Raw genomic sequence first — 27,377 nt, 5'->3', positions numbered from 1 at the left:
TTCCTTTCTGATATCAGTCTGGTGCAGAGGCATAAACCCGAACAGAGATAAAAGAGAGACAAAGACAGAAGAAGGAAACACAGAGACTCAGGGATACACTAGAGAGGTGAGGGGGAGAAAGGCATGGTTATACTTACACTGAGAATGATGGAGCGCAGCTGTTTCTGTGCAAGAATATGGGCCATCTCCTATAAAGGGAGAAAGAAAAGAAGGAGAGCAGAGAGTGAGAGAGAAAGAGAAAGATGAGACACAACAATATGCCAACAAAATTAATACATTTTTATAGGGTATTCTATGTTTTTATGAGGAATGAATGTGGGGAAAATAAACAAAAACTGCCACCGCACACTGCAAAGTCAGCAGTGACAGGCCGTGAAAAATAAGAAAGCCATCCCCAAAAAATAACTTAATCTTAAGAAGGGATACTAAATGCACTAACTGATGTCTTCTACAGTGCAAACTACAAAGTGTGCTAATCAAGGGTGCACTTACTGTCAGGGGACAATTTAGGATGTCCACAATGTGCTCATCACACTACCATATCGTGTGCAGTGAGGAAACAAAGTCAGAGACAGAGAGACAGAGAAGGGCGAGTGAGTGAATGTAGAGAAAAAAAGAGAGCCTGAGAGGAGGTAAAAAAAAAAAAAAAAATTTCTGTCAGTGGTGCAGCTTCTGGAGGGAGAGGGGGGAGGCAACGGAGTCAGCAGAATGGTGAGTGGTGGTGGGGTGGGGGGGCATAATAATAGCTTTACTGATGGTCGAGTCCTTACCACACACACACACACACACACACACACACACACACACACACACACACACACACACACACACACACACACTCATCTGTCCTTTAAGTCACACACGGCACAAACTCAGAACCGAAGTAGTATCATTAGCCCCTCACACGTTTTAAAATCTCATCATCACAGTCATCTGTGACATGATGAACAGGTGCTGTCCCATATCACATTATAAAACCTGGCTCCCTGCAGAAATAAAACTGTCTGCTATAAACTTATATTACCACACATGCCTGCACCTGAGACAGGAAGACATCGTTCACTTATCACCTAAAACAACCCAATAAATTTGCTTAAAATTGCTACCAGCCAAACCACATGAATCTGATTCGAGCAGACTCTTGTCAAATTGCCAAAATGTGCAAATTTGGCCTCAGCAAAAAAAAGGAGCACTGCAACACCAGAGTGTGCTACAATCTGTATGTGGTGGGGCTGTGAAGCTTATTTCTGCAAAGCGTGTCTTCAACTTTGTGTGCTGCACAGGAGAAAAGCTTTGGGTTAGCATCATTCATTATTAATGTCACAGCACATCGCTGGACCCTATGGTGCTGATACAGGGGATCATGTGATTAGCCACAGGGCAAAGCGTGACGTAGGTGAGAGCGAGAGAGAGAGAGAGAGATAGAGATAGAGAGATGAGTCGAGAAATGAGAGCATGGTTGAGGAATGGGAATGAAGAGACAGATGAGTAGGGAAAAATGGGGTTTGTTGGGCTTTTACACTTAAAGCACTTCTGTTCTACGAGATTTTACTGTTACACTATACTGTACCGTAGTATACACACATGAAAATCTTACAAACATACACAGAAAGTACACTGTCACAGTACAACAATGCTGATGTAGAAACATGTGAAGGCATCATGTAAAGCTCACTGCATTGTGAAAATGATGAATGAAAGTAGAGTGTGAAAGTACTGTGCGTGCATTCTCACCTGTCTCTTTTCCTCAGGAGCTTTGAGGAAGAGAGCATTGATGACAGCAATAGTGTAGGTCTGAATATCTTGATCAGTCCTGGAATTGAAAAATAGCACAAATAAGATAATTAACTTGACAAATAAGTGGTTAATTATCCTCTACCCATGTGGTTTGAGATGCATTCACCACTAATATACTGATAGAATGATTCAAGATAATTAATGCCCCTACAGTTTACTGATCCACTCACCCCTGAAGATGTGGAATGAGCTGTCCAATGGTGATCTCTTGCGCCACCTTGTGATAAAGATCCTGACTGTTGAGCACCATGGACTCCAGGATGGCCAGGGACCGCTGCAGCACTGCCGTGTCCATGGCGGACTTGTTCACATAGCTGGCAATCTGCAGGAGGTACAGAGCAGGAGAGATAAAGGAATCTACAGAAAACACTGAATAATGTATGAGATGTAATGACTACAGATACTAAAAGGAAAGTGGAGGACAGCGAAAAACAAACTTCCTTTTGACACCTGGAGATAATTTTTAGGCAAAACCACCAATCTGCTTTTAGTTAAATTTTCTATGTACAGTAACAGCTAATGTTGTGTCAAAAGGAATATGTCATACAAATGTGCTGAAATCTAGGATGCAAACATGAATTCAATAACAGCAGCATTATAAATATAAATAAAGTCCTCTCTAAAACCCTGACATATTTTCTTGGCTGACCTTCTTGATAAAGGCCACAGAGAAAGTGTCCCAGGAGACGATGCCATGGTCCATGAGCTCCACGAAGGCCGTCAGAGTGAAGGACAGCAGGTCACCAAAACTACAAGACAACACACACACACACACACACACACACACACACACACACACATACCATAGGAAACTTCTCTCCAGCAGATGGTTTGGACCAGTGAATAGCTGCAAAGCCCAGATGGCTTGGAACATAACGAGGAATGAGCGGTCAGCAGAGAAAGAGAGAGAGAGGTGGCGGAGAGGGGACAGAAGAACATAAGTTCAATGCTCCAACCAGGCTTGCTTGAGAAAGACAAAAACAGAGACTGGAAGAGAGGAAGAAATGGGACAGAGGTTTGCGATGCAGTGCAGACAGACTGGCCTTCAAAGAGACAGCAGGGGCCATCAGAAAGCCAGCAGGAGCCGGGCAGCACAGTGCGGCGTTCAATCAGGACCAGAAAACTACATAATAGAGTGAAGTCATGCAGTTACACAAATATCTGGAGAAATAAATCACTCTGCAAGAGTCACAAGAGGCCGAAGCAGGAAACACATTAAACAGCTGTTGTATCAGAGACATATTACTGCTGCACGTACTTAATGAGAAATTTAGAAATCACATTAAAATCTACGAGTTCTAACCTGCACATAACTCATAGTGGAATAGATTGGAGTTATTTCTGCTATTTTGTGTTACAAAACAGCTTTCATATGTTTTAAGGCTTCACCAATACATTTTACAATACTGACCTCTACTGCTTAAGGCTGGCATTGCAGAACCCCACTGCACTGAATCTTTTGCTGGTTTATCCTTGTGTAACATGTATGTTATTACTGGTCTAGTTGCTAGTTCTATCAAGGTGACATGGAAATATACAAACCTATGGTGCTATAAATAAGACAAAAAAATCTTAAAATCTCTTTTATTTATAAAAAGTAAGTAATGATCTGTTTCATATTTTATAATGAATTTTCAGGTTAGTTGCAAGGTAGGTGATTAGTGAACAGTCAAATGGAAGATTAGTAACCCACAGCTGAAGGACGCAACGGCTTTTGCAGATGGTACTGGGCATTTAGATGACATAATGAAGTTAGCTACACAATATATGAAACTGTAGAATACGGACATTAAACAATACATTTATGGAGGCAGAGTAAAAGAAACCCTGTTGATGGATGGATGATTCTCCTGTGGTGATAAAAGCTATTGACTAATAATGTTGAAGAGAAAGTAAGAAAAATAGCTGGCTCACAGTGAGCCTACAGACAATCCCCTCAGTCTGAGCACCATTTTGTAAAGAACACCAAGATTTCGGGGTAAGCACTGACGAGTAAGTAATAATACATGTAGCTGTGCTAAACATCTAATTGTAAAAATGCATTGGTTTTAACAGATTTCTTATTTCATTAGGTTCTTAGAGATAAATCTTGGTCTTCTTTAAGTCTGTGTTGATGAATTAGGAAGAAGTTTTAGTCTGTTGCCCAAAACCACATGCAAAAATTGAGGCCTGTAAGTGGCTGTGTTATACATATATAAATTTCCCATAAGGCACTGGGGCAAGAGTCTTAATCATGCAGACTTGGCCAGCAGGTTAGGAAGAGCACAGAGCCAATGACGTTAAACGGCTGGGGGGGGCTTACCAGGGCTTCATTATCTTCTGTAGTTTCTGATAGCGCCTGCAAAAGATTTGGGAAACTTTGGTGTCAAAGGGGGGAATCAAAACAACCAAACCTTTTTGTCTTAGTCAGCACAGTGCAGCGAATAACACGCATCCAATCTGGGGATTTGTCAATGCGTACATGTACAAAGAAGAGACCAGACTCCAAGCCAGTCTGTTACACATCATAAAAATGCTTTCTTATTGTATAAATTCAAACATAAGCTGAACTGAAATTAAATGTCAACACAAATTTTCATACACCAACTTATAGTACACACCTCTCTTACCAGTAAGCCTACTTATTAAACATTAAAAGCATGCCAAGCAGAAACAGTTGAAAAAGCAGTAGGCTGTCAACCTTACTGTCACACAGCAAGCTTGGGTAGAGACGACAATGCACAGAAATGATCGACAACACTTTCATTTAAGAAAACAATTTTAAAAAAAATCTGGTTTTCACACCTCAAAAGTTTGGGGTGACAGGTTCACTGTGTGTACCAAAAAGAAAACCAAACCCTCTACTCTGTTTCCTTGCATGTGCTGTAATCTGTGTTGAATATCCCATTATGGTCATGCATATTGTATTTGAAATGAAATGCTACAGCAATCAAAGTACAAATAAACATACCATGGGATTAGCAAAGGGAAAAAATATCTTAGCTGAAATTGTATAGTCCACAGAACACACTATTTTCATTAGGGACTATTTCTTTCTTTAAAATTGGACTTTTCAGTAAATTTTCTAAACAAAAAGACATTCACTTACATTGTACTGCGGTGGCAGCAAAACTATCAGAGTCAGATATTTCTAAAACTGGACAAATACAACCAGAACTGCCTACATGGTTAGAGATCACTACAGATAAATGAGAAAATGTGATTTTTGTGTAAACTGAACCTTTAAACCAACATGAACATCCCTCTTCCTGTTGTTTCTGTAAGTAATAACACCCTTTAATAAGCTGGTTGAACTTGAAGTTGCACTGTACATTCTGAACAACTACTGTGTCAAGAAGAACCTTTAACAATCAGATGTCCCATACTTTGGTCAGTAGAGGGCGATATCTGCCTTTGACTTGTGGAGCTCCTGTAGGAGGCAGCAGCAGCAGCAGCAGCAGCAGCCGCAGCAGCCAACTGATTTCCACATGAATGTGGTACAACATCTCTGGCAGAAGCATTAGATCACAGCACCGCTCTGCCCTCAAGAGTTTCCAGCATTGAGCCCCTTGAATAATTACAGTTCACCAAGTTGGTTGGCAGGCACACTAATGAGTATGTGTGTGTTTGTGTGTGTGTCAGTCACTGATATCTATCTGCGTGTCTGTGTTTCATAAGCTCCTTCTGTTGAGATGGAAATGCAGCAACCACTCGCTCTCTGTTGCTTACGTACATGCAGAGGCCACTCCACAGTACTGAATAACGGATGTGATGGAAATTCACAGAGAAATATATTTAATGAAAGAGAAAGAAACAGAGTGGAGTCATCACCAGGGCTGCTGTGATTGCTCCTTGCAGTAAGATTAAACAGTGTCAAATATTTGCTCATTTCAGCATTATATACAAAAAGCAGAAGAGGCTTCAACGATTTCCTGTCAAATAATGAAAGCGAGTGTAATGCTAGAGGTGCTGCTGTCTAATACCCAGAAACAGGAGACCATTAAGTGGTTTCTGCTGAGGAGAAGACATTAAATATCTGACCGGAATTTGACCCTTTATGTACACACATACACACACATTTTTTCACTGTGTCGTAGTAAGAACATATTTGACCTTGAACAAGTGTGTGTTTACGACATGACTATGTCTGAGTCAACTCCTCATGCAAGCAAACAATACTTCAATCTACCTTTTCTCTTGCTGGGTAAAAGGGATGAATAATGAGAGTTGCATGAGGCAGAAAACGAGAGTCCTGGACGACTGGCTGCCGCTGCTGCCCTCCCTGCCAGTTTGCACCGTATGTCTGCGTGCGTGCATGTGTTCGTGCACATTTGCACTCTTACTGTAACTTTCCTCTGGGTTTTTACTCTGACCGGAGCCTTGCACTCACACAGTATGCTACTGGGACGCACACACGAACACACCTCCCACTGGCATCATGGCTGAGAAATTCCACCTCAGCGAAAAATATCCTTGCTTTAACCTTCAGTTGAGACGGTCTCCAGGGCCCAACACACACAGACAAAAACACACACGGTGACTTTTTGGATCTGCTAAAATAGTAAAATACCAGCGGAGAGTTCTCTTCTCAGTCGTGTGTAGTATCACTATCATGGTCTGCAAAAGCCAACAGGAGCCCCTGGGCATGTTCTTCACAAGCCAGTTCTTCTCTTTTCAGCAGTCACACACTTGGATGACACCTTTAACATGCGTTATGGCGTTACACCCTTGCTGTGGATGCTTTGCAGACAGCCTCTGGAGCTATGCTGTAGGCTCAACTGGAGCGGACGTAGACCTTCTCAAAAATGTAATGTGCAGCCACAGAGATATTACATGGAGACAGAAAAACCTGTGATTGGTCAGGTCAGGCTACTTGTCATACAACTTTCTAATGCCGGTAGATAATATTGTTTTTTTTGCTGCACACCCTTCAAAGGTAGTGCAAGAAAGTTAAATTAACAGATTACTTTACTTTTTTTTTAATGATTGCAGGGCAGCAGTTCTCTTTTCAGTAGTTGGACAGGACAAACATGTCACTCTAAGTCTCAAGGTGAATGTAAGATTTTAAACAAGATTACTACAGGTACTGTATATAATGTATACAATGAAATATGCATACAATGTATATAATGAAACACGGTCCGATAATGACACATCTATCTAGTGTTGCAGTGGTGCTTTCAAATCCTAATGTATTCACGCTGCATTCAGATGGCCAGCCGTAACACCTGATGCAGAAGCATAAATCCTGCTTAATACAATCATGAATGTTACTGAACACAATCAGACACACTGCAGCTTGTGAGACCAAAAAAAGTGGATCACATCACATTTCTGAGGTCTTTACACTAGCGTCCTGTCCGTCAAAGAACTGATTTTAAAATATGGATGTTGGTTTATAAAGCACTGAGCCAAAATACATTCTGGTCTGGTCTGATATGTTATGAACCATCCAGACCTCTCAGGTCCTCTGGGACAGGTCTGGTTTCTGTCCCCGAAGTCAAAACTAAACATGGAGAGGGAACTTTCAGTTTTTATGCACCACATATCTGGAAGAATGACCCTCCCAGAAAACTGCAGGTTTTTAAATTTCTTTTAAATCAAGGCTGAAGACTTTTTTTTTTTGCCACTGCCTTTTATTAAATCAGATTTGAGGCTTTTGATTAAGCCCTGTAAGTGTAACTCCTGATCTTATTTTTATTTTCTATTTACTGTTTTTATATTGTGCCTTATGCTGCTTTAACAAATTGATGCCTTTTATGTTTTATGTAAAGAATTGCCTTGTTGTTGAAATGTGCTATACAAATACACTTGCCTTGCCTTGAAGTGAGAGCAGGTAACTCAGCTGCTTTGAACTTAAGCAATCAGAATGCACAGTGCAACCAAACCCCGGATTCTCACTGACCTCAGACCTGCGTAGGTGCAGTACTATTAAAACTTGTAGGACAGATACGTGGGTGAAGATACAACACGTATTGTTGAAAAATTCTTTAGCTACAAATTAAATACTTTGAATGAAACAGCATAATGGCTGTTATCTTTCATACCAAATTCATCACACAAAGAAGAATGAGAAATTGTCAGGGGAGAAAAACACAGCAGCGATGGAGGAAATCCAAAACAGCTAAAAGACGGACGGACAGTTGACTTACTCAGTCCCACTCTCCACCATCTGAGTGAGCAGGGAGATGCCGTCCAGGTTGATGAACTCTTGGGCAAAGGTGATATCCCGGGATGCATTGGCCAGGTCTTTCAGAGCCTCCAGCTTGGCATCCATGCTGGACGACTGGATCCGTTCATGAAGCTGGACTGCAGTCTGGTACTAGAGTGGACGAGGAAGATGCAGTGGTGTCAGAAGGCAAAAAGACACGTATATTGTGTGAGAGACATTAAAATGCCAAGAGTTTTCTCTCTGTGCACCCACACGGATCAGAGTGGGACATTTTGCTAATAAATAAAACTTACAGGAGAGGTGGTCAAACGCAGGATTGAGCCGTTCTTAATATCATTGCGATTCTGTAGAGATATAACAAGAGTAAAGCAGAAGTTAGTGCGCACTTGACATATTTTTATCTCACACCTGGAGTTAAAAAAAACATACTACCAAACCTTTTCTGTTATGTAGAAATTTGTTGCATCAGCAATCTGCAGAGCAAAGTTTTCATGGTTCCCCAAGGACCACCTAAAAGTCATTGGAAGGAGAGAAATGAAAACATTGCATAATTGGTATTAAAGTGTAGAACGTCTTAAAATACAGCTAATAGGGTATATGTGTGGAGAGAGAGAGAGAGAGAGAGAGAGAGAGAGAGAGAGAGAGAGAGAGAGAGAGAGAGAGAGAGAGGCTTTTGCAAGAAGTCCTAGGAGAATTACTTTCAAATCCAAAGGCATGCACTTGTGCACAGACACATTAACAGCAGACTTACCCCTCGCACACTTCTTTAATGATGGCTGAGAGAGGCTTTTTCTGCGGAAAAAAGCCAAAAATACATTTAGTCTACAGTCCAAGCTTGAGTTCCTAAAACAACAGTCAACTCAGAGCGAGCTGCAATTACTTTATATAACAAGACTGGCACAATGAGAGGCTCATCAGGAGCCTGGATTTAACTGTCCAACTACTGATGCAGGATCACTAAACATGTCTGTTACAGCATTTCCTTCATTATTATTGTGTGTGAGACTGCTTCCAGGTCAGCAGCTGTGATATTCTGCTTCACAGTGGTGGAAAGTAACAAATTACCTTTACTCAACTACTGTTCTACTGTTTAAGTTAGAGGTACTTTATGTCCATTTTTTTAAACTTTACACTTCTACACACTTTTGACTCGATTACATTGATTTGGCAGATGCAGTTTCTAGTTACATATACATTTCATATTAAATACATATAAATGTTACAGATTATTGATTAAAACACAGTAAGGCAGTTGTTAGTTAAATAAAATATGCCAAAACATGCCAGTCAGGATTAGCTTAATATCTGCCTGCTCGCCACTGTTTCATGCTCAGGCGCTCTGGGACTTACTTACAAAAATAGAAAGCTCTGAGTAAATAACACATAATCTCAAAGTTTGTTGCTTCAGATCAGGAAATATCTGATGAAACCAGAAAAACACAAGCCTAAGAATCTGATTTAACATTGAATGCCAACTTTTGATACTTGATTCTTACTGAAACATTCACTTGTATTGGAGGGGACCATTTTACACACAAAGTTCAGTTTACTCATTACAAGGAGTACACAGACTGCTTCTCAAAGTTTGAGTATCTTGGCTTGGGCCTGAAACATTTTTCACAGAAAGCCTGTATTATTGTTCGTTTATCATATATTTCCTGATCTAAATCAAGAAACTTGTCTAACTTATATTATTAAGGTTAGGAAAATGAGTTAAAATACCATTACATTACTGTACTAGAGACTAAAAGTCAGAATATCACAGCCTCTGCTGCTCCAATTCTGATGATTGTCTTCTGTGACTTTATGAAGATACAATGCTCAATCACTGGAGTACCCCTTTAAAATTACAGTACAGTAATATTACTGGCCCAGGTTACATTTCAACCAGTCGCTCTTGTCCACCAATTGATGTAAAGAGCCAACAGAGTGTTTTAAGGATGGCTATGGCTCTTTTCAAAACACACAGGGATCAACATGTACACAAAATCACACAGCCATTTAGTGAGCATCTAACCTACAGTCACAATGTACAGCACACTGTGGAGGATACGATTGAACTGCTGGGGTTTACCCTGAGCAGCGAGAGAGGCAGCTTCAAAGAGCACAAGCTGTAGTGATGAGGACTTACAAAGAGAAGATAATGCTAGAGGATGGTGAGCATATATGACAGGGAAAGAAAGGCAGAGAGGTGACAAAAGAAGAGTGTGGATTGTTATGCAAACAAAAGGGGAGAACAGAAGATAAAAAAAATTGTGAGGAATAAGCAAATTGAATGACATAAAGGGAAAACAACAGCAAACACAGGAAGGAGGAGAGTGGATGATAATAGTGAGAGACGGCAGGAGAGTGGATGTTGAACAGAGAGAAAAAGGGATTGGAGGAATATGAAGAGCCTGCAAAATACACATGGGGGGATGAGGTGACAAATATAAGGAGTGTGTGTGCACAATGCCAGTCAGTATTAGCTTAATATCTGCTTGCTCGCCACTGCTGTCATCCTCAGGCTCTCTGGGACTTACAGTATGCTGCCAGACTAAAGACAAAAAGTACTACACAACAGGGCATCTGTGTGTTTCAAACAGCAATTTTATGACCTTTTTAATGTTACCTGGAACCTGAATTTTAGACAAATTAAAAGTAAATAAATGTATCAGTATGTCCTTTAGAAAATTATATGTAATATGCTCATCTGACTATTAAAGATTGATAAAATATCAAAAGTTTGGAAGAATATGCCTGACAAATGTGCATGTTTGGTAATTCTTTTACTGTTGCTATTTTTATGAGCAATTAATATGCTCAATCATCAAAGAAATAGTAAAGATTTGCAATATTTCAAAAGACATTAAACGACTTATGCATTGCTTGGAGTGATTCCTTCTCTCATGATCAAAGCCTTTTCCACTTCTGAATTGTAATACGAATTAATTAATTAATTATTAATAAACTACATTTACATTTGTGGATATTCAAATAATATAAAAAGGTAATAATATATTACCACATGTGCATATTTTTTTTTATAACCTGTAAGAAGGAAACGTTTTAAAAAATAATTAGTACACTGAAGTCTATAAAGCTTCTGTATTACTAGTGCAAACCTTAGATCTTTTTCTTATGTGGGGACAATTTTATATGCACTGTTCTATAAAGTTATATTCTCCAAAAATTAATGTCTGCGCTGGTATTTGTTAAGTGCTACAGTTGTGCATTCAAATGTTTTTCCTTCGCAAACTAATTTTTTAGTTTGTGTCTCTTTCGAGATGGTGCCTCTTTTCTGAATTGTACCTCAACGGAGATTTAGCTGGTTTAACACTAATTTTAATTATTCATATTATAATACACAGCCTGTTTTTAGTTTATAATTCATTTGGATTCATTTGGCTTTGTTTGAAGTTTAAATCTAACAAATTAGTTAATAAATAAATGAAGATTACGTTCCCATCGTTAACCCTTCCACAACTCTTTCCTCCTCTCCTCTTTCAATGGCCTCTATCTGCACCTTTTATCTTATTACCTCTGAGGTTTAGATACATGTCACTTTTCCACCGTCCCAGAGTTACACCACCCCACTATCCCATCTACTCTTCCCCTACTCCATCACATTTCTGTCTGAACTCCCACTACATCTTCCTCTCCCTTACTATTAGGACCACTCCACTGTACTGTAGGAGTACTAAGGGGTACTATTGCAAGTGTCACACCTGGTACATTACATGAGTAGTATTCACTTTGTGCATTGGCATAAATGTGAAAGCTGTAATCTACAGTGTAATAAAACATAATGTATTCTATTAAATGTGATGTTTTCTGAGTCTATGTCATCAGTCAGCTCTTGAGCTCCTGTTATCTGACACAACACTATCCTTTTTAACTGGGAGGATAACAAGTACACTTCCCGAGTTACACAACAAGCAGACTAGGACTGATGGTAGAATTGTCTGAACATTCATTACAGTTATTCTAAACTATTATTACAGATAAGGACACATTTAGTTGTACATTTTCCCACTTCTTAAACATTTTAATCTTGCTGCTATTATAAAGTCATTATGTATGCATTAAAAATCCCCTAAGACGCAATAAAAAACATTCTTATTTTACAAATTTTGTCACAGTCTGATTAAACCATCACATTTAACTGCAGCAGAAACAAAACTAATTTGTTACAGGTGATTATCCCTTGCACTATGTGTATATCAACACAAAGACAATTCATTAATCTGCTGAGAACTCTGCTGAGAAGTTATAAAAAATAAGTTTATTATATTATATAAAAAAAAACATTAAAACATGGCATGGACACAATTTCCCTGCGTGGCAATCTAATCTAATGCACACCTGTTAGACAAGTATGTAGGAAAATGAATCCAATAGAAACAGCTGCTGAGCAAATGAGCAACTAAAGCTCAAGATATTTCCCCTCAGGAGTTGGTGGAGACCAAAACAGAGAGTGAATATTGGCCTTTCATCTGGTGGAGACAAACACGACTCCAAATGAACGCTAATGTTGCTCAGTAACTGCTAGATGTGTAAATAAGCAACTATTTGTAAACACGTTAGCCATAACAAATCAAAAGGTGCTAAAATGGAAACGTTGTGTTATAGCATGTTTCCGCTGCTCCCACGTGGCTAAAAAAAAATCAGTTCACACAGGTTTAAAGAAGCTATGTTTTGGTCATGGAGCTACAATTAGAACAAAATCATAACCTGTAGAACATCCCTGCTGCCTCACATCACAGCTCATTTCCTTCCAGTTTGACTTAAATTCTCCTGCTTGTTTCCAAAACATATTTTCTACTTGCAGACATCAGCAGCCCCACCACCTTGTCCTCCTGTTCTCTATTGCATTTCTGACAATAACAATAAAACTCTCATTACAATTGTCTGGACTTGTACCAATTCCCCAGCGTTCTAACACAAATGTCGGACGTTTGTGCCCATGGGGCATTGAAGATATTTGGATACAGGAATCACAGTGTGATTTATGCATACACACATACACAGACGCAGATGTACCTAAACATACTCTCAAACTCACACTGCAGAGCAGGACACACAAACACAGACAGAAATCAGAAAGAAAGCACACATATTCCCTTAAAAGGGGGTACATGGGTACACAAATATCAGGGCTGTCAACATATAAGCACTAACACACACACACACACATGCATCAATAGTAACACTTATGCATGTCGCCACACAAACACACCCACACACAATTTCACTTATGCAAAGTTGTACCCACGTAAACAAACAAAAATTACACACACAAACACACACACAGAGGCATACACACTTTCTCTGGGTCTCAAGACAGCGTGAGCAGCTGAAACCCACTCCCCATCGCATGACTCAGACAGCCATATGCTGCTGCAGGTCCTATTGTACAGAGGAGATGCAGAGGGAGGAGGAATAGGTGGGGGTTGATGGTAGAAGACAAGAGAGGAGGAGGCACAGCGCAAGTTTTCACAGTTACAACAAAAGACGGAGAGGAGGAGTGAGAGGGGGAACGAACAGGAGAGAAAGGAAAGAAGGACAAGGAGGAGTAGGCAACAGATAGGAGGAACAAGAGGAAGATGACAGGGGGAGATAAGGGAACTGGAGAAAAGCGGAGGAGGAGAGGTGGCTTCAAGAAGTAAAGACGAAAAAGAAAGACATTTTATAATTTAGACTGCAAGAACCCTGATTAGAAAGGGTAATTAAACACAAAAACTGCATCCCTAAATCTACACGAAAATACCTAAAAAGGACCTCATGGCAAGCCCAGAGGCACATGTACTCTGTAGTTCAATATTTCATTCAGTGGTTCATCCATTGAGAAGGGCAATAATCGTGGCTCCAGTTGTCAAGGTGACTCACAGCTTGTACAATCATTAGCCCATCCATGAGTCACACACACACACACACACACACACACAGAGAGAGAGAGAGAGAGAGAGAGAGAGAGAGAGAGAGAGAGAGAGAGAGAGAGAGAGAGAGAGAGAGAGAGAGAGAGAGAGAGAGAGAACAGGGCATTTTACACACTGTATGTGTAATCAAACAACGTAACAGTAAACATGTCATCCCCCCACACACACGAGGTAGTCACTGTTTGTGCTAATTATTTCATTAGCATATTAGACCCTGATGATTGCTGACATACAGTATGGCCTTTATCTGTCAAGTTAGATTTGAGCCAGGTACTGCCACACCACTGATCAGGCAATCAGCATAATGATTTTAACACTAAAGATTGAATTAGATCAAAATCACACCAGTATTGTTGAAAATGTTCAGTTCCACCATTTTGATCATGACTTAAGCAATCACATTGTGTAAATCAGTGAAATGTGTTGTGATGATGATTGCATTTTATCAAATCTAAATCCAGTATCAAATTCCCTATCATTCTAATCCTGGTTCAGCTTTAGGGACTTCTGTGTAACTACAGTTATAAATAGTTAAAACTCAAAGATTCAATTTAGATCTGTAATCTACACTGGGACACAACAGATTTTAGATTAAATAGATATCAATACATTGTATCAACAGGTGTAGCCTGGTTACTTTTACAGCTTATTTACAACTTGCTCTTTATGATTGATATCCATAAAAGCTTACCTGGGAGATTCTGATGCAATGCCATTAGCTAGATAACTTCCGACTCGCCACCAACTACAAAAACCGTGGCGTTACAGAGAATGTGTCTTTTTACTCAAAAATTATCTAGACTGACTGTGCAGAGACCAGCTTGCAGGAAGCTTTTTACCAGATAACAGCTAAAAAAGGGTCATTTTCACCCTTAGAAAATTAATTAGCTACAGCTGATATGCTTGTGTCATTTTAACCAGCCAAAGTGGCAGTCAGAAACAGTGTGTCTACTACCTGAATGTAGTGTACATTTTCTAAAAAGAAGAAGGAGCAGAGATAAAAAAAACATCTATACAAGATTTGCCTGAGATTAACAAGTCCAGGTTTTTTGTCATCTGCAAATTGGTTCCAAAATGAGACCATCTGTCGAAACTCAGACCTACCTGCACATATCTAATGGATAGTTTATGCCCAAATAGTGACCTGAACAGATCCAGCATTGGCCTGACATGACCAATCTACATCACATAAGATATCTTAGCTGGACTAATGGCTCTTGTTTCATGTCAATATTATGGTGTAAGATTTAGCCTCCATCATCACATTCAATGTCTTTGAGGTTGTGTCAAAGCTGCGGCTGTGTCCCCTGTTAAACATATTCAATTAGGGCACTTCCTTTGAGTAATTAGTATAATCGTTAGGGACAATGCAAAGATGTGTTACGCCCTGATAACATCCGCCCACCCCCTCCAGACATACACCCTACTTACAGTGTATACACAACAGCGGATTACTGTACAATACTGTGTTCTGACAAAACATGCACCTTGTTCATGGTGTTTAAATCTGGTGTCACACAGACAAAACATTTGCTAGGTTTTTTCCGCTAGATTTAGGATTGGAGTGGATTTAAAAGGGCAGCAATGTGTGCTCAGACACCTACCTGGTCTATTTCCATGAGTTTGGGGAAGGCCCCCGGCCACTCAATGGCCACCTTGACAATATCTGCCGGCGGCGGCATGGCTGACAGGGGCGGAGGTTGGTGTGAGTCTCACTGCCTCACACCTCTGTCACTACTACTGGAGGTAGCTCATCCAAACCTGCAGGGTAAGAGTGAAGAGAAGGAGAGGATGGAGGGAGAGAAAGATGAAGGTGGATGGGAATAAAAAGAGAGGAGAGAGAGAAAACAGGGCACGTTAGTCAAGAACGGGCTCCAGTTATTTGAGATGATGTTTGCTTGCATTAGCTTCCCTTAAATTCAGATAATTTCATATATGACTCAGGACAAAAGGTCAACAAGGGCAGTGTTGAAAAATACATAAGACATTGTTACAGTGCAGCAGTGATATAACTTCATATGTGCAGAAGAAGCCACTGAAAATTTAGATGTTTAGAGGAAATGAATCAATTGACCTACTTACATAAGTTTACGGTTATTTGCGCAGACAGAAGTATACACACTGGCTCTGCATATTATCATACCCCAAAACCATTTGAGGTCAGGTTGACCAGCTGAAATGCATGCAAATGCTAGTATAGAAACCAAAGATGTAATACCTGCCATCTCTAGTCATTAGCCCACAGCTAGAACACGCTCCCCTGTTTGTGTCATGGTTGACCTTAAAGACTAAGCACTTTATGCAAATTCCTGCAGATACCGGTGCTTAAACTCATATTCAAATACACAGTTCAACTTCGAACACCCACTGATACAAACTAAAGCAGACAAACAGATTTTCTATTTGTCCTATGAGATTACTTTTTTCCAGCGGTAGGCTAATTTAATTTGCAATTGTTGACACACAGAACATTAGGACGTGCCAGTGGGGCAGATACACTCAAGAGTTTAATTCAAATCAAAGTTTAACTGCTAATGAGTTCACAGCAGGTGAGTGAATTGAAAAGTTATGATGTTTTTAAAGATCCACTTTGTTTCACTGGGACCTTGGCTCAGCTCAGCCAGTTAAACACAGCAGAAAGACACAAACCACCCAGGCAGCAATTTGTTATGACTTCCAGAGTGAGGTTTGTGACTCCATCTCTTTCACTGAAGCGAGGGCAGTGTGTAGCAGCACTTTAGCCACAAAGCATGCAGAACTCAATAGCAGCAGCTTAAGCAGGTTACTAGTGCAGAGCTCCTTCCTCTGCCAAATTCCACTAACTAAGGGCTATTTCTCGAATTTTACACATAAAAGGTCAGTTTACTCATCATGGGGAGCAAAAACAGCCTTTGAAAACATCTGTGTTATGTCTTCTGTGATTCTGGATGACCTTTGTCAAGTCTGAGAAAAATTGGCCAGACGGATAAATCTGCAAATATAAGCATATCGCAGATATATCATTTTGTGTGTGTGTCAGACGAATAAATTGCAGGTAAAAGAATGCCAAATATGTACCTGCATTACATAATTTACAGAGAGCGCTGACAAGTTTATTCTTCAACTGTAAAATGGCTCTTGGTCAAGAATTTTAAGCCAAATTTAAGGGATCCTTATCAAATTATTTTGGTATTTTTATGTGTGTGAATGAATAGTTGCTGATATATTGTTATCAGATTTTTTTAAATTCTCAAATGTGAATATTAAAAGTAATAATAAAAAGTAAATCGGGTATTGGTTAGGCTAAAGTTTGGAGACTAGAAATAGTTTACATAGAGCCTTTACAAACATCTTAATTGATTTGGTTTTTTTATCTCTTGCAGGTCCCGCACTTTATGGTGCAATACCAAATCTGTCTTTTAAAAGATAAGAAGTTAAAATCAGTGGGAAAGATGAAGGGGAAAGTAATGGACGGGGAGGACAAGGAAGGACACAGTGAAAAAGTGAAATAAGAGCATTTGCTTGACATTTAAACATTTAGTTTCCAGTGAACCACAGATGTGAGGTAAGAGACACCAGAAATAAAAACTGTTATGTTCTCTGCCTTTCACTGGTCAAAACCACAATTGAAATACACAAACAGACTCTGAATCTGTATTTGTCACCATCTACACCCTGGTTTATACGCTTAGCAACAAGCACACCAACACTCACTCCTCTTTCATGCGAACACACACACACACACACACACACACACACACACTCAAATATTGAACATGTAATCCTGGGTGGCTCCTCCCTGGCTTCTGTCCCTGTGCAGAGGATTCCTATGTGGGTACAAAAAAGTGCGATATCTGACAGAAGAACAGGCAGCCGAATTGACCTGAAACCCTGTGGCTTTCTAAAATAAGCCAGTTAGAAGCCCCATGGTGGAAAAACAGCCAAATCATAGTCACTCCGAACCACACAGAGGGAGCTGGGTAAAGCCACATCTGTGTGCTTGAAGCGGGTCTAATGAAACCCACCACTGCACAGTTATCAAGTAGAAAATGTACCATAGATATCCCCAAAACTGACTGCGGAAGGCATCAATAATTTACCTTCCTAGCCTGTCTAGAAAGCTTGGATCATCCTAGTTCATGGTGGAGAAGCCTGTTTACATATTTAATCTCGATCCATAATGCATAAAGACTGGCTCAGATTAATTCCTGGGAGAAAACTATTGAGTGGAATAGAGCGAGTGCTGATACATACCGCGTGTGTATGTACAGAGGCAGAATAGTGAGTGATGAAATGTGTGTTTTTGTGAGGATGCCACTGTACAGTACTGTGTGAGTGTTTGTATGCATGCGTGTGTGTGTTTGAAGAGCATGTATTAATTTAAAGATAGTTTACATAATGAGACTGGCCTGGCGTTGTGTGTGAGTCACCCCATAATGATCCACATAGCCTTTATTCAAGGGCCCGTTGTCATGGCAGCCGTTGCATCAATAGCTCGAGATGTGGATGCATCTTTCTTTCCAAAGCGCGTGTCATAGGCTACTCAAGTCACGTTTGTCACAACTCCCCAAATATGACTCACCCCACCTCCCTGCTTTGAATTTCACCACTGAAATATGAACGAGTATGTTCATTGAAGATTAGAGTGGTTTTGTAACGTATGTTAAATACTTTGAGACACTTTGCCTTGCAGCTGTGTATCTCTCTGTTTCTCTCTGTTTCTCCTCTATGTAACCTTATGCAAATACATTTCTTCTTCTGGTCTCTATTCCTGGATAAGCAAGGCAGCCAATGAGATGTAGAGAGAGCAAATGCAAAGAAAACAGTGACAGATACATATCAACATCTGGATAAGCACAATTCTGCACACATTTCTCTTGATAGGCTAACTGCTGAAACAAACGTGTAATTTTAAACAACATCAGCAGCGCCATCCTGTTAATCCTGTTAGAATAAACAAAAGTCTCACAAAGTCGAGCCTTACTGTACATACGTACAGAATGTGTCAATGAGTGCTTCAGATATATCCTACAGACAATAGCATGTTAGTCATCTATCCAAAGATTATCATCCTTTTCAATATTGACTGAAAACATATAGCGCGGGGACACTCAAGGAAAGCTATGAAGCTTCCACTCTGGAGACTGTCAAGATATTTATCCTTGCTTGCAGTAAATGTATCCGTCTGTTGGTTGGGCGGTCCACTGTTCTGGTCCAGACTGAAATATCTTTACAACTTAAGGAGGGACTGCTATGAAATTTTGTAGTTTCTCTCAGAAGGAATTGTGACAACGTTGGTAATCCTCTGACTTTTCATGAAGGGCCACAATGTCAGCATTGTCATTGTCAGCACATTACTATGCTGATGTTAGGCACAGCAGTCCGTTGAGCTAATGTAAAGTACAGCCCCACAGACATGCTAGCATGGTTTGTCTTAAAATGCAAACCTAAAGATAAATTTTAGTTGGGTTTTATCTTTATAGTTGTGGCTATCATTCTTAATTGTGATGTTAAAATTGCACCTGTGAATGCAGTGCTAAAAAGTAGTCCAACTTCTTTCCAAGCAAAGGAAACAACAAAATGAATACCTAAAGTGTCTGTTGTAAACAAAAGCCAGACCAAAAATTCGACAGGGATGATATGTCAATGATAGCTTTTTGGAGAAAGCAGAATCTGTGTATATATAGGCGGATGAGTAATGTTAAAGTACGTACAGAAATGCCAACAACTGTTAGAAACAGTGGCGCTATTATCATTACCCAACAGAGGTCACTGACAACTTTTATTTGTAAAACATCGATTTTCAAGTGCTCGGTATTTATGTTGGTCACAATTCTTAATGATAACATAAACCGTGATACTCAGCAGAGGGGGCCGTCTACTTTTGACTTTGCTTATTTGATATCCTACGTCACTCACGTCAGTAGGTGTATCAATGCACAAAGACTTCAGTTTCACTTTTACAAAGAAAAGGAAATATGCATTATTATTGCAGAGTTTATACCCCAGAAATAAAATAATCTTTTTCAGTTCGTCTTCAAACTGATTTTGTAAAAAAAATCATGAAATATGGTGAACCCAGTAATGTTAATTATATTGTATTGAATCGTGAGTTGAGTGCATCATTACATCCCTACATATAATGGATTGTGTGTGTATATATTTAAATAAAACAACGTCCATCAGAATTTAGAGTCCGACTTTGCACTGGTTCAACTTTGACTTCCCATACTTACCACATTAGTGCAGACACAGTTTTTCCATGCAATGAGTGATTATTAGTTTGGGTCACTCCTTCTGGTTTAACCTCCAAATAAAAGTTGTTTAATTTGGCCAAATTCTGTTTATTTTTAGCCTGTCTGACTGTCTAACTGCTCATTGTTCCTGGCCAGACAGACTTTGTTGTCATGTTCCCACATTTTACCAATTAGTTTGGCCATTTCTGTCAGTAATGACAGTAATGACTCACCAAAGTTCCAAAGTGTAATAAACAGGAATTGTACCTTAAAATGGAGAGTGAATCGTTTCTGTTTGTGCAAAGTCAAAATAAATCTCATGCCTCGGACTGAGGATTTGGCTTTGGTTTTCCGGTAAAGACGGTGTGTGTTGTGTGTGTGTGTGTGTGTGTGTGTGTGTGTGTGTGTGTGTGTGTGTGTGTGTGTGTGTGTGTGTATTCCGAGCACCTTGTCATCATCTTCCGAGAACTACAGATGAGTCAAAGATGGACGGCCTTGAGCCTTATTGATTGGAGACACACACACACACACACACACACACACACACACACACACACACACACACACACACACACACACACACACACACACACACACACACACACACACACCTATCTCATTGCTGACAGCCACAGTAAATCCCTTGAAAATGGGCTCAAATGTAATTGAGAGACAGAGCGGTTCAACACACCAGCACACCATGAGCAGGGTTACAAATGGTCCAACACTCATTTGATCAACATGTTTTTCCTGCAAATCGACACACACTGCTCCGGGGGAACAACTTCTGAGCAACAAGGTTTCACACTAGGATTTTTCTCAGGTGTGTGCGTGATTGTCTCTGTATATTCTCTACAAGTCATCATGAGTGTTTACTATAGCCTGGGGGGCTGTGTATCAAATCTCAATCTGTCGCTCTGGCATCTCGTTGCAACCTCCTTACAGTGTAAATAGAACCTTGTTATCAAGCTAGCTGCTGTCAGAGCTCATCATGTCAGAGCAGGTGATTTGCTGCAAACCTGGTTTAGTCGAGTGTGAGCGAGTGTGTGTTTATTTTTTGCTTTGCCAGAGGTTAAACAGGCTGACGGGACACAGAATTCATTCCATCTGTTTCATTCGCAGAAGAACACTGTCAGTTTTTCAGGATATGACCCCGCTTCTTCCCTTCCTCTCCTCTTTTCCTCTGTTCATTCATTTTGTCCACCACATCCGACGTTTCGTGCTTTCATCAATCCATTCTACATTTCCTGCCAAGTCTGTCTCTACTCAGAACATATTATTTTGCGGAATTTGACCAAAAAGAACATAAATCAGGCAATGAAAAACATTAAACAGACTCCACGCTCTCTTTTTTCATTCATCTGACATGTGTAATCCGTCCATTGGTTTAATTGCACTAATGTACTGTATGCAATAACATGCTGCCAAAACCATCAAACCACTAGTCTAGCTGGGTTCCACTCCAGCAAGGTATTGTAATCTGTGTACTGTATGTGTGCAGTTAATCTGTCTTCAAGCACTCGCCCACCTGCCGTAACAAGAGAGGCATGTGTCACTGGGTTACAGTGGCCAGAATTCCTCAGGATTAGCTCCAAAAGAGTGGAAAATAGCTAAATCTCTTGTTACCCTCAGAAAGCTGTGATCTGATCTGCTGCCAGAGGTTGAAATTAAGGAACAAAACCATCAATAAAGAGGGAAGAGAGGGTAAGAGGAGAGGAAACAGAGGACGAGAGAAGGCCTGTGATTTGTTGGGCAGCACAAGAGTGCAGAGTTTCACTTCAATAATTCATGATGTGTAATGTGAGGGTCACATCGTCTGTAGAGGGGAGGAGGGAGGGGAAGAGAAAGTGAGGAGATGGGCGATGGAGGTAAGAAATGCAAGTGAACATGAGAGGAGGCAGAGAGGGAGGAAGGGAGTTAGAGGCACCAGAGATTACAGGACGGCAGACACAGACAATAAACATGAACTAATGACCTTAAATTAGACTGAGATAAAGAGAATAAGGTTACATGATGTAGGAAAATAAAAGAGAGAATTAAGAAAAAACAGGTGGAAAAAGGTAAAACAGAAGATGATAAAAGGGCAAAAGTTCTGAGAGGACAAGATACGAGAAAAGAGAAAAAGAGGTTTTAATAAGAAAGACACGGAGAAGGTACCTACAAGTCTCAGAAAGCCAAAATTCACACTTTCTCACACGTACCTGGAACAACTTATATGAGATAGAGAAACAAAAAGCTGTATGTGCAAGTAATCACAAAACAACATGCAGCTTAACTAAATAAAATTAATAGATCTACTAATGGAGTTTTTACTATTTATGACATTTGTCTCATTTCATTTCCATCTCTACTAAAGGAATTCATTAACACCACTTTCTAATTGCATGTAACAGCTTTTCAAAGGATTATAATTAAAACATCCGTGCATAATGTGGTGAAAAAATAAGACGCCCCTTTGCTGTATTTAAGGAATTTTAACACTTTGAAGTAAGTTTAATTAAAACTTGTTCAGGAGTCGCTGACGGAGAAAGAGAGAGGAGACAAACAGAGTGAGACTGGGGACATGCATATCAAGGGGAACATGATCTAACTAAAGCACATCCTTTCCTGGCAGCTTCTCCTGGGACCCGTTACAACGAACCCTAATGGTGTGAGAGAACATGAGGCAGCAGTTTTTTAAATTTCAGCCCCGATGAAACAGCCCTGATGAGCAGGATATTTTACAAACTTTAAAAGCATGAAAAGACTCACTTAACACATTTACTAAATTGCCATCTTTTTTTCAAAACTATGTCAAGGTTTAAATTCTAGGGTTGAATATGACCTCAGGCTTTTGCATTTAATTGACTCTTAATTTGGAGCACACTGAGCGGCATGGTGCATGCTAAACACCACACTTCAGACCTCCCATGGGTTCTCTCTGAGTCATTTTGACACATTACACATATATGAGTCAGACCACAAATTAATTTTATTGATGCCTCTCTCTCCCCCTTTCATGCAGCTCCCATAACCTGTGCTAATGAATCTTCTATGTGATGTCCTGAAGTTTTTTTGGTTGTAGCTATTAAATCTGACTTACAGTATTTTTCACAAGCTACTTGATCGAGTTTAAAGTTGATAAGCTTAGATTTCTTTATATGATATTAGGATACTTTAACTGGAACAATGCAACTGCTCAAAATCGTAAGATCTTCGATTAGGCCAAACATTGAACAATTTATTGGCCATTTTAAATTATCCCAGTTACCTTTTGAACAACTAGTAGCCTACAAACAGAGAAATAATTGCCACAAACTATCAATAATCCAAGAGCTAAAATACTTTTCTCACATTTCCTGTTCAAAACCATGAACTATTGTACAAAAACCCACACAACTTGTATAACTTTCCTTGATTTTGGTAAAACTAGATCATATTTTATGGAGAAAATATTTTATGGTTTTTCCATGTTTATGGGATTTAATGTCGCCCGACTGCTCTGCTTCAACTTTCAGTGATTCACAGAGTATCCTGATGGAAATATAGTTTCAGCTACTTGTTGTTAGTGGTGAACTACTTTAGCCACTAACTAGCTGCTGCTTTTAGCTGGTTAGTACAGCTAACTGCTGCACAACATCAGATGAAACACCAGAAATGTAAATTGTCACTCACATAAAACTTTCTTTCTGCATACAAAAAGTATCTTGACTCCTGGGCAGAGCGGTCTGACAACTTAGACAGACTGAGCGGGTCTCTGTAGTCCTACTTATATAACTGTATAAATAAATCTGTTGCATTCAGTCTTAATTCTGGGCTTTTTGTTCACAGGGATTACGTTAACCTCATTATTTGACATGCTGGCCTCTTTCAGACATCCGACACCGTAACATTATATATGACAGAAACTAAGTACAAGCAAAACACCTCCTCTTTCATTTCCAGCAAGAAGTTAACAGAAGATTTATTTATAAAAGTTATGGATGTCAAATCAAATTTTTTGAATAAATAAAAAAGAACCATAAATTCAATGTAACCTAAAACCTCCTTCAGCAGACCACTGAGCAGTGGGCCCAAACATAGTACTTGTTCCAAATAAGCTATAGTCCAGCCACTTCTTAAGAAACCCTGACTCACACCAACTATTCTAAACCATTTCATACTCGATTTCAAGCTGTAATTATTATGGTTTTGAGAAAGTTTTAATCTGTAATTGTAATAAAAAGCAACAGCATATAATCAAATGTGAGAGAGCAAACAAGCTAGCAATGAAAAGTCCTCTTTAGCCCCCTTTACCAACACATACCATGAGGCCACCCTGACATCGAAATCTTTTTTCCTAGGCTGCAGAAATTAATCCTCTTAAAATTTCTTAGAATGTGTGCGCACCATCAAGTTTCGCAATATCAAGTGCATTATGAGTGTGGGAGAGTGTGCATACTCATGCTTTAGTATGTGGACTTCAATAATTGTGCCTGTGTGTGGGTGTGTCTGTATTAACCTATGTGCTGGGTGGATTTCAAAAGGATCCCTTCTAGCTCTTCATTTGATGCTTTTACAAAGGGCCCGCTTCGCCGCAGGGGCCTGTGTGTGTGAGTGTGTGTGTGTGTGTGTGTGTGTGTGTGTGTGTGTGTGTGTGACAACCTCCAAAAAGAGCACCATCTTTTATCTGAGAGCGGAGACAAAAGGCCATCGACATGGTGGAGAGGACCGAGTTATTGTTGCTCCGAGCGTGACGCCTTCACACGCCTACACACCCACTAGCCACAGGATGGTCATGTTACACCCTTGAGCAGAGGTGAAATACACACACACACACACACACACACACGCGCACACACGCACGCACACGCACGCACACGCACGCACACGCACACACACGCACACACACGCACACACACACACAAACCCCTAAAGAGTAACTTAATACCAATCTGACAGGCAGTGTTTTACTGCACTCTCTGATTTAAAGTTTAAAGCTTGTTTCACCTCTGACCATAGCAACACTGGTTCTGGTAAAGGTACAAAAGAGCACACGTTTGACCCCAGCAAACCACACCCAACAATATTTTACAGGGTGTTAAGTTACCTTTTAAGTTCAAGTAGAACTTGTCCCCCCCCTCCCCCGCCCCTCAGCCATGTCAGATGAACTCAAGTACCCCCTCATAGACAACACCATTATGTTCTAAATGGGTGGATCGGAATTTATTTTAACTGGATACTACGTGACTATTAATAATATAAAAGTGGATATAATAGTAGATGTTAGGGGTCGATCAGACAGAGATACATTGTTACAGGTGTGGCTGCTTCAAAAACAGTAAAACTGATGCCTGCAGAGCGGGGCTGCGTACACAGCCAGACGATCAAATATGATTAACAGAGGAAAAAATTTATCAAGTGATTAGCTATGAATTCTCCATCTCCCTCTCATGTTCTCTGTTCCTCTCATAACTACTGGCATCAGGGCGGTTGTGGCTCAGAGGCAGAGCGGGTCGTTCCTTAATCGGAAGGTTGTGGGTTCGATCCCCGGCATCCTGGTGCCACATGTCGAAGTATCCTTGAGCAAGATACTGAACCCTGAATTGCCCTCGATGCCGTGGATCGGTGTGTGAATGCGTATGAATGTTAGTTTCTGTTCGATGGGCTTTGCCATCACTGAGTGAATGTGTGTGAAAGGGTGAATGTCTCACGTAGTGTAAGCGCGCTTTGAGTGGTCGGAAGACTAGAAAGGCGCTATACAAGTACAGGTCCATTTACCATATACCATCAAAACGAGAAGGAAGTGGAAAAGAAGTAAAGCCCGCCTCTTGCTTGATTTCACTGACTGCCTAGAGCAAGTGTGACGAGAGGTGGCATTCCACGGCTTGCACAGAAAAGAATATTTTAAGTTTTATGCATGTCTGAAAACCACTAGAAAAATGCAGCGCAGAAGAGGATCGCAGGCACACCAGGCAGGAAAATAGTTTTGCTTGTGACACATCTCTGTGTGACTGTTAACTTTCAGTGTTTAGTTCGTTAGTTAGTTAGTTAGTTAGTTAGTCTTTGGTTTCCATTCCCAGGCTACTACTAGCCTAGTCATATTATTAATTGCAACATTGTTCAGGACTGATTTGTGGTTATTTTCTATATCAAATCGTAAATTCTATTTTATCGGATTAGTTGAGCTACTCCACAATTTTTCCTCGTATCCCCTGGCAACTGCAGAAGCAGCCACTGCAGTGCAGGTGCCCCTAATTGGGAATCACTGATTTAGAATATTAAAACCAAAACAAACCATGGTCCCAGGAGAACAACATGACAGAAAGAGTACACTGGAACTGAGAATCTTAAAAATGTTACTGTGTAATGCCCAGTCTCTCCCCAGCACACACACATACCCTCATCCAACACCCAACCCACAGGAAAAGCTGCTTGCCCTAAAACAAAGGGCTGACAAAACAGCTACAAATAAAAGGAAGAAGACAAAAGGAAAAGGGGGAAGGCTAGGGTCAGGGTTTAAAAATATGGCTTCTAGATTCAGCCAAAGGAGGAAGTGCCATGATCTAAGAGACTTAACATGCACATATATTCAAACAATACACCAAGGAAACAGACCAAACATTTTCCTCACAAACAACAAAGCATCAAATGAGGATTTTTTTTTTTAATACATTCTGTTTGGCGTCCCCTATAGTTTGGAGACTGACATGCATCACAACAGCCTGGTGACTTCTCTCTGTGTGACTCTTGCAAGGCCTGTGTGCCTCTCAGCAGGTTTGTGTCTAAAACTAAACTGCTGCAACCAGGATATCCTGTCAAATGTCAGTACCAGCAGTTCGTAACGCCTCTCAACAGCAGCCAACCGACCTCCCACTGAGGCGTGAGCCCGCTCCGAGAACACCAAATCGACTCTTGCGCTGTATACAGCTGAATACAGCGTATACGTGTTTAGATACAAAGATCTGCACACACAGTATAACAAGTGAAGCATGGAGCTACAGTGTATTGCTGAACAAGGTACAAGCATAGCCTAAATAGTGTGTTGCAAGCAGAGCAAGCCAGCAATTTGAGGTAAACAAGTGAGTCAGAAACAATTAGAGGTACTTGGATGGCATTCTGCAACCCAGATAATCAAAACACTGGAACATTTAGAGACGAGGAGACAAAAAAAGAAGACGCTTACTTGAGGGAAAGAAACACAAGGCAAAATTAGGCCTACAGGCACACAACTAATCCATAATGTGTATTGTGAAGGAACCAAGTAATACTGCCAACTAATTACTTTCCAACGCAGCAGATTTATCAGCTATGTAAGTGCTCTTTCTTTATACTTTC

General features: G+C 40.2%; 1 protein-coding gene across 5 annotated transcripts in view; it reads right to left on the bottom strand.

Moving 5' to 3' along the window:
* The window catches only part of elmo1 (engulfment and cell motility 1 (ced-12 homolog, C. elegans)), a 106,093-nt gene that overhangs the window by 54,130 nt on the left and 24,586 nt on the right, over positions 1 to 27,377 (bottom strand). For 2 of the 5 annotated variants that reach the window (XM_051390181.1, XM_051390180.1), the window contains exons 2-12: positions 15,471 to 15,627; positions 8,700 to 8,740; positions 8,386 to 8,458; positions 8,242 to 8,292; positions 7,929 to 8,098; positions 4,100 to 4,135; positions 2,447 to 2,546; positions 1,968 to 2,119; positions 1,735 to 1,813; positions 493 to 534; positions 138 to 188 (exon numbers count right to left, since the gene is read on the bottom strand). In XM_051390181.1, coding sequence (XP_051246141.1) covers positions 138 to 188; positions 493 to 534; positions 1,735 to 1,813; positions 1,968 to 2,119; positions 2,447 to 2,546; positions 4,100 to 4,135; positions 7,929 to 8,098; positions 8,242 to 8,292; positions 8,386 to 8,458; positions 8,700 to 8,740; positions 15,471 to 15,548 — 873 coding nt within the window. In that variant the 5' untranslated portion in view covers positions 15,549 to 15,627. The remainder of the gene's footprint in view (positions 1 to 137; positions 189 to 492; positions 535 to 1,734; positions 1,814 to 1,967; positions 2,120 to 2,446; positions 2,547 to 4,099; positions 4,136 to 7,928; positions 8,099 to 8,241; positions 8,293 to 8,385; positions 8,459 to 8,699; positions 8,741 to 15,470; positions 15,628 to 27,377) is intronic. The other 3 variants (XM_051390182.1, XM_051390183.1, XM_051390184.1) reach the window with 3 other exon arrangements.

This window comes from Dicentrarchus labrax, unplaced genomic scaffold (genome assembly GCF_905237075.1).
Source record: "Dicentrarchus labrax unplaced genomic scaffold, dlabrax2021, whole genome shotgun sequence".
Taxonomy (NCBI): Eukaryota; Metazoa; Chordata; class Actinopteri; family Moronidae; genus Dicentrarchus; species Dicentrarchus labrax.
This window is presented reverse-complemented; position numbering and strand designations above follow the sequence as displayed.